The following is an 8,699-nucleotide window of genomic DNA, read 5'->3' as shown; positions in this document are numbered from 1 at the left end:
TCCTCCTTCTTCTTCTTTTGATTTTGAGACAGGGTTTCTCTGTGTAACCCCAGCTGTCCTGGAACTCACTCTTGTAGATCAGGCTAGCATAGAACTCACAGAGATATGCTTGCCTCTGCCTGGTACTGGTACTAAAAGTGTGCATCCCTGTACCAACTTGTGAGTTTAAAAGCCAACTTGCTACAACCCAGAAACACTCGCGAATGGAGTCTGAGTTGATAAATTGGCTAGGTCAGGTTGGCCTGTGGGAATGTTTGTGGGTGATTGACTGTTAATCGAGGTGGGAAGACCCACCCTGAATACAACTGGCACCATGGCTTGGCACCACTTGGATGGTATAAGAATAGAGAAAACTAGCCAGGGAGAACCAGCAAACAATATTCTAGGCATTTCTCTCTCTGCTCTTGACCATGGTTGTGAAGCTTTAAATGTCTGCCTTGTTTTCCCTCCAGTGATGGACTATAAGCTGGAACCATAAGCCAAATAAGCCCTTCCTTCCCTGTGTTGCTTTTTGTTAGGATATTTTCAGAGCGACAGAAATAAAACTAGAACAGGGGATCCGGATAACAAAGCCATACTCCGAAAAGGACAGCAGTGTGGCGCTCACATGCCTTCTAGTCTAGAGCCGTGAGTTTCTGGTAGGTAGGTTATGTTGCCTCTTTAGTCATGGCAGGTTTTAATAGCGTCTTCTTTAATGTTTTCTTGGCTCATCTAATTGATCCTTTGTCGATGCTGTTGCTCCTTCCAAAGAACCACTTTTTCATTCCATTGATTTCTGTTCAGCTCATTATCATGGCCTTCTTTTCTGCTTTGGGTTTAATTTCTTCTGGTGCAGTTTCTTAGGGTGGGAAGCTAAGTTTAGTGATGGGACAACCCTCTTCTCTGTTGTGGGCCTTTTCATCTATGAATTTCCCTTTAAAATGATGCTTTAGCTGCTCTAAGACCTGGCAGGATGCTTTATGTCACATAACTTCCCTGGCTCTTTTCCTTCACTTTATTCCAGATCATACAACACACTCTGCAACAGCATTTCTTAGGGCATTTTCATTTCCTATTGTATTTTGAAACTCATAAATTAGATTTTTCTCCCTAGAACTGTTCCTTGCTTTTCTTCATTTCTAGCATGTCTTTACTTTCTTTTATTATTTTCTTTACTTTTGATGCGTAGGTACTCTATTTTTGCCTCTTTTGGAGTACTGTGGATTTATTTTTGAGACAGGAGGAAGAACCAACAATGAAGAATAAGCAGGGAGTAAGAGGCAGTCAATCACTGAAAGGAAAAATGAGAGAGAGAGAAAGTTACGGACTTAGTAGAGAGTGATGGCATTCAACAGGAGATGATAATCAAGCGGTATAAAAAAGCTGTCACTTTGAGTCCATTCCGAGAAAGTGAAAAATAAGCAATTCCTCAAGAATTTGTCTTGCATGCTTATAAAAACAGTGGACTGACTGCTAGGGATTGACTCACTCAGGGAAACAGCATCAGAGGGATGTTAGTCAGGTAGGTCTGTAGAATCGAAACATCTGTTGTGATGGAAACATGAGTTCTTTGGTTTTCCTCTGAGATTACCCATGTGAAAGAGTAGAATAGGACTTCTTAAATCTACAGTTCAAAAGAAAAAGAGAGGCTACAAAATTTTAAAACAGCTATGGAAGCCAGGTCGGGGCACACATGCAATAGCAGCACTTGAGAGGCAGAGGCTGGAGGATCAGGAGTTCAAGATATCCTTGGCTACACAGAGAGCTAGAGGCTAGCTTCGGCTACATGAGATCCAGTCTCAAACAAAACAAAACAGTAGCCATTTAACTCTGAACGCTCTTGGGCTTAACTCACTTGGCTCAGAGAAACCATGGGACAGCTTCCTGTGATTCCCCACTCAACACAGCCATGATAAATTGTGAACCTGCTAAGTCCACCAAGGGCTTTCAAAGCTGACCAACACCCTAGCGTCTGCAGACAGAAAGAAAATTACCAGGAACGGTGCTGTGACTGACTCTGAAGGGACTGTGAGGTATATCCAGAGTGAATGTGTGCAGGTCGGTACCCACAGCTAGGTCTGCCTATTAGGCCAACAGGGATAGCAGCTGAGCGCCAGCACAGTAACAGGGAACACAGGAACTTAGTTTGCTGTTTTGAAATTTCCTGGAATTCTTACATATGGGGTAATACAAGCTTGCAGTGGAAATGGGGAATAAATTCTAAGTTTGGGGGAAAGTATGAGAAAAATGTTCACAGATCTGTAAGGAAAAAGAGCAAATTCCTTCTTAGTTTGAGGCACGTTAAATAACACATTAAGGATTTGGGGAAGGGGCTGTATTGCACTATAAAGCAGAGAAGAGTGGAAAGATGGCTCAGTGGGTAAAAGGATTTGCTTTGCAAGCCTTAGGGCCTGGGTTTTAATCCCCAGCAACCATGCAAAACTGGGCCTGGCCACACATGCTTGAAACCCCAGCCCTGGAAGACAGAAAGAGAATCCTAACATTTTACTGGCAGGCCAGCCTCGCTGAAATGAAAGCTCTGGGTTCAGTGCGAGACCCTGTCTGAAGGGAATAAGGTGGCTAGCAATAGAGGAAGACACCTGACATCTTTTTGTGGCTTCTGCATGCACATGCATGGCTACATAGATCTGCATGCACTACATACGCTTACATATACTACACACGCACAGGCACCCACATAGGACAAAGCAAAGAACGGGGGATGTGGAGACCTTGCAGTACAAAAGGACGGGTTTGAATACTGAATCACAGCAGAGAAGGATGCTAGAAGGAAGATATCGGGAGCCTCAAAGTTCTTGCCTTTAAGGCTTCCGTTCGGGGTTCAATTAAAGATGCCAGGATGAACTAAAGGAGGGACTAAAAATCTGGGGGTAAAGAAGTCTACCCACAACAGGTTCTGTCTACCCATGTTTATTTACTCTCTCTTCAATCCATCATTTCTCATTGTTCCACCCGTTCCAAACATTCCCAGTCATATATATATATCCTTACAACCAGCAATTGCCCAGTCCTAATAGGTTCCAGGGCTGGAATTCTTTTGCCCCATAGAAAATCAGATAGGAGTTTTCACACACAGACACACAGATCCGTGCATGTCTGATGACTCCTTAATGAAGAAAGTTAGTTAAGAAAGGAACTAAATCATCAAAGAATTCTAAAGGAGAAGTGCGCTACGGTACATTTTTAGGGGGTTAGAAAGAGTCAAAAAGTTTATTTTCAGTACAATTATGAATAAGGCATGGATTGTTTAAATCAGTACACTGTTTCTTTTCTCTTAGCATGCATGGAGTCAGGGAGAAGCTGATGGCTCTTTATCAGAAAGCACATACATCAGATAGACACTTCATTTTCTATGGGCCCACTTATTGCTCAGGTTTTTTTTTTTTATTTTTAAATACTTATTATTCTAGGCGGAAGAAACAAAGAGGAGACCCAGGCCTCTAAATGATCAGTTCTGGGGTATGCTGTTATCAGTAGCTCTGGTCGTGGGGTAAAACCAGAGCAGCAGCTTGAGTAAGCAGTAATTCTATGTCCTTGAATATCTGTGACTATCTTAAATGGAATGCTCTTTGTCTGGGCCCTAAACACTGACCAAACGCCTACTGATAAAGATAATTAAAGGAAGGCAGATTTCTGTGTTTACCTGGGAGAGACGAATGAAAGCTGGCAGTGGGAAACTGTTCTGGACTAGAGAATCAATTCCCAAAACTGAAACAGAAAGGGTGTTCAGCTACAGCGAAAAATCTACCGCAAAAGACAGCCACTTTATTCACAAAGCAGTAATGCCAAAAAGCCTGCCTTTTGGTTTAGCCTTTACCAGATCCCTTGGTTCTGATAAGTCGTTTGTGAAGATGGCTGAGCAATTACTGTATAATGTTGCAGTTTGTAGCAGGAAGATAATCAGAGAGAGAAAGAGTGACCACTGGAAGAGTGGTCTGTTTGCAGTCCAGGGAACCAAAGAGGCCAGAGCACCATATCTAAGCATCCAAGAGTTACAGGAAAATGCAAATAAAACAAAGGAACAGCTGAGATTCCCAGATCAGTTACATATGCCGGTGCTTTTAAAGTACATGTTTTTACCTTACCCAGCATCACTGTGATGGACCCACCTTCTCATATTCATGAGAGAAAGCCATTTTCCTTGAGTTCAGGAACTGCCAACATCAGTTCTAAAGTGATCCAAGGCCTGCTTGGTGTTCTGTGCACCATAGGACCTTCAGCACCATTCTGGGTCTAAAATGCTACTTGTGTTCACCTTCCCTGAGAGTTGAAATACACAAAAATGTCTACAGAGTTTCCGGAGAATCCCCTGTCCAGGGTTTATGGGAGGAAATGGAGCAATGGGAGGAAGGTGTCAAAACTGTTCCTAATTGGGAACCACTACATTATCTATACTATTTTGAATAATTGTCTCAAAGTAATAATTACTGGACATCATCAAATTCATAGTGTTTTCTTTGAGATGAGATCTCTCTGTAGGCTATCCTGGACCTTACTCTGTAGACCAGACTGGTCTTGAACTCACAGAGATCCACCTGCCTCTGCCTCCTAAAGGTGTATGCCACGACACCCCGCAAAACTAAGTAATACTGTTTAACAAAACTAGCATGATATAAGTTTTTTATTTCTCTAATATGTGATACACCTTAGATAGTTAAGACTATAATCTAGCACACACATAAATACTATTTTTGGCCCATTTCAGACATATTGCAATCTGATAACTTAAATGTGATTAATAATATTTCTGTTTAATATGCTGATTCCTGTAAGGTCAGCAAGCAGAGGAAAACTTGTACCAACTGAATATATATATATATATATACAAAATAAATTTCTAGCAAAGTTAAATTTCACATATTCTCTTCTATAATGGTTATAGAATTTATATGTAAGTAATAAAACATCACTTCTATTGGATGGAAGAAATGATCATAAAAACATTTTACATATATTCAAAAAGTAAAACCAATGAGTTTCACATCATTGTTAATAAAGAGGTCACTGGTATCATGAAGACTGCCTGTTTTGGTATAACATAGTTCCTTTCACTTTACAAATGCCTACCAGATCTTGCTTTTACCTGATTTATCTGTAGAATCTTCAAATTCCACAAGGAAAGAGTACCCATTATTCCAGATGTGGAGACAGGTGCTGGGGTCATAAGAGATAGTGAGAGGTTTTAAGCCAGGGTCATAAACACTGTCCCTCCATCGGATGTTGATGGGTGACTGTCGATCACCCGCAGGAACAAGGTCCAAGTTCTCCCAGAGTGGAGGTACTAGGAGAGAGAAAGACCAGGCAGTTAGCAAGAACAGCCACTATTCTAGCACCACACATAAGACCATCCCATTTGGGAAGAAACCAAAGAGGGCAAAGGCAGCTAGCTCCCAGTCTCAGAAACTTGGGGCCTTAATCAGCTGCATAACGGAAACCAGGGCCGGCCAGAGAGCACCTTGCCAGGGAATCGTCATTCGGTCATCTCAATAAAACCAACCCATCTCAGCCTGTCTGCTAAGGTGACCTGAAGCCAGTGCCATCAGTTCTGCGGGATCAGCAAAATACATGGGGATCGGAGTGTGGAAATGGTTTTCACAAATGCTGCTCTTTGTTTCACGGCAGTTTCTTGAACTCCATCCACCTAAACTGGTTTCAAATACAAAGTCAAGTGAACCTTCAGTAACACACTTTATCTCAGCAAAGGAAACAAGGTTAGAACTGTTGGGAAACAAACTTCGATTCAGTATTGTCGATTTTCAATTGGCTGGCTGGTATAGACTGCCTCCTAGAAGATGACTGTACTGTATACGTGTGCGTGCTAGATTAACCTCTGTCAAGAGCTGCGAGGAGCAAGCAGCCACTCACTCTGTAAGGCCTGGATAGACACCAGCATTGCTGAGGTCCCTCATGCCCACAGTTTGTCACAAGACCGTGGACACAGTCTTTTAAAGTATACTATATAGTTTGTCCAAAACTGGCACTGGCTATATAACTTGTGCTGCTCCTTCCTCCATCGAGCCAAGCCCAGGTCTTTGTAGCAATACAAACCAGCAGACTTCTTGATGCTAACACAAATCGACCCGTTAAGCCACCCAGAAATAATGAGTAGAACTCACACCTATTAATTTGGGGGTGGTCTGCCTGGTCAAACTGGATGATTGCATGTAAAACAATACAAATAGATTTATCACCCTGAACAAAACTCAACTCCAAATAAAGCAAAGATCTCAGCATAAAACCAGATACAGTGAACTGGGTAGAAGAGAAAGTGAGGAATGGCCTTGAATGAATTGGCGCCGGAAAAGACTTTCTGAACAAAACACCATTCATTAACACGGGCACTAAGATCAACAATTAATGACTAAATACTACTGTTCTACTGAAAGAACATAGCAATAAAATGGCTCCTAATGACATTCTGCTCTACTCACAGATTAGTGCCTTGCTCAGTCATTATCAGAGATGCTTCCTCCTGCAGCAGAAAACAAATACAGAGACCTACAGGCAGACAACATGCAGAGAGTAAGAGACCATGGAACATTAATCCCTAAATGAGATGTGTTCATCAAATCCCTCCCCTCGGGACTCAAGGAACCCTGTGGAAAAGGAGGTGGAAAGAACCAGAGAGGATGGAGGACACCAAGGAAACAGGGTCTAATGAATCAACATGACTGAAGCTCATATGAACAGGGCCTGCTCACGTTGGCACCAGATGGGGTCCTAGAGCTAAAAAGTGGGCACCTGTCCCCATTCCTAAGCCAGCATTATCTCCAATTGATAACCACTTGCAAATGAAAATTTTGTTATCTCAAAGTAAGTTTCACTGGGAAACAAATTACTCTTAAGGGTAGGCTGCCTGCCCAGCAGCAGTACATGGCCAGTAGAAAGCCAACAGCATCTTTGGTGGTACCTTGTCTCATAAGGCTGTGACAGGGATTTTTTTTAGCCTTTTCTTTTGTTTTTTTTTTTTTTTTTTTTTTTTTTTTAGTTTTTCGAGACAGGGTTTCTCTGTAGCTTTGGAGCCGTCCTGGAACTCTCTCTGTAGGCCAGTCTGGCCTTGACTACCTGCCTCTGCCTCTCCGGTGGTAAGATCAAAGGTGTGTACCACTACTACTTGCCTTATTTTTTTATTTTGGATTTAAATTTTTTTCCCCCGTTAACGCTACAGATCCTTTGAGTATATATTATGGCTTACAGTTTAGTGTTTTTATGGGATTCCTGAGTGTGTGGACAAGTGGATCTCTTCCTCTGCATCTGTGTCTTGTGTCTTTTCTTGGGCTCTTTTCCTTCTTTTTTTGTCCTATCCCAACATGTCAGTTTTTTATCTATATATTATGTTATATTTATTATACGTTATTCCTTAGAAATCTGTCTCTTTTCTTAGCCTACATAGGTATACATAGTGAGGGCTATACAGAGACCCTGACTAAAACATACAAAGAAAAACTAATAAAATAATAATAGAAATTTGTTTATTTTCTAATGAGAGACAGAAAGGGGTGGATCTGGATCGAGGGAAGGCAGAGAGTAACTGGGAGGAGTAGAGGGAGGGGAAACAGTAATCAGGATATATTATATTTTAAAAAAACTATTTTTTGTGTTTGATTTTCGTTTTTTGTTTGAGAACAGGATTCTCTGTGCAATCCTGGCTGTCCTGAAGCTCACTCTGTAGAACTCACAGAGATCTGCCTGCCTCTGCTTCCCAAGTCCTGGCATTAAAAGCACCTGACAAAAAAACAATCATTTTTTTTTATCTTTGCTGCAAACTGCATTGAGTGAGCTAGCCTGGGCAGTGCTGGAGAACTCATCTGGGTGGTGATGATAAGGGACAGCTGGTGACCTGACCAATCCAGCTACCAGCAGGGCCCAGAACCAGGGCTATGTGTTGCCCCCCCTCAACATCTGCCTCATCTATGAATTGTTAGGGCAGGTAAAGGAGATGAACCTACAGATCTAAAACAGCGGGATCTCTATGACACAGGACAACAACAGGCTATCCTAGAGGAGCCCCATTGGGAGCCCATCAACAGTGGCATAGCAGAAGCCAGAATCCTCAAGCCAGACTAATGACCTGTGTCAATGAACACTTGCAAGTAAAGATGAATGAACTAGGCTGGAGAGGTGGCCCCTGGTTAAGAGCATTGGCTGCTCTTCCAGCGGTTCTGAGTTCAATTCCCACACTCACATGGTGACTCACAACCATTCATAATGAAATCTGGTGCCCTCTTCTGGCCTGCAAGCATACATGCAGACAGAACAAATAAATTTTTAAGAAAGAGAGGAATGAACTAAAGGATAAACTGTGTGACTCAATGGGCCACACTATAGCTTCCATGACAAGATTCTTCCCTCTCTTTTTTCCTTTTGTTTGGTTTTTTTGTTTCTTTATTTTGTTTGGGTTTTGGTTTTTCTTTTAAATTTGGGTTTGTTTGGTGGGGAAGGGGGTCGTAAGGGCAGAGGGTAGATGCTAGGGGACAGAGATAACTGGGATTGGAATGCATGATGTGAAATCTGCAAAGAATCAATAAAAGTTAAAAAGTAAAGTTTCAATAAAAAGGAAAAAAAGTGAAGCACCAAGAATGGACAGGATCAAGGCCAACAAGAAAAAGAGGAGAGCTGGGCGGTGGTGGCGCACGCCTTTAATCCCAGCACTCGGGAGGCAGAGGCAGGCGGATCTCTGTGAGTTCAAGACCAGCCTG

The 8,699-nt window shown here is 42.2% G+C and overlaps 1 protein-coding gene across 1 annotated transcript in view; it reads right to left on the bottom strand.

Annotated features, from left to right (window-relative positions):
* The window catches only part of Ca5b (carbonic anhydrase 5B), a 53,596-nt gene that overhangs the window by 21,179 nt on the left and 23,718 nt on the right, over positions 1–8,699 (bottom strand). The window contains exon 3 of the mRNA XM_005358763.3: positions 5,084–5,281. Coding sequence (XP_005358820.1) covers positions 5,084–5,281 — 198 coding nt within the window. The remainder of the gene's footprint in view (positions 1–5,083; positions 5,282–8,699) is intronic.

The sequence above is a fragment of the Microtus ochrogaster genome, chromosome X (genome assembly GCF_000317375.1).
Source record: "Microtus ochrogaster isolate Prairie Vole_2 chromosome X, MicOch1.0, whole genome shotgun sequence".
Taxonomy (NCBI): Eukaryota; Metazoa; Chordata; class Mammalia; order Rodentia; family Cricetidae; genus Microtus; species Microtus ochrogaster.
This window is presented reverse-complemented; position numbering and strand designations above follow the sequence as displayed.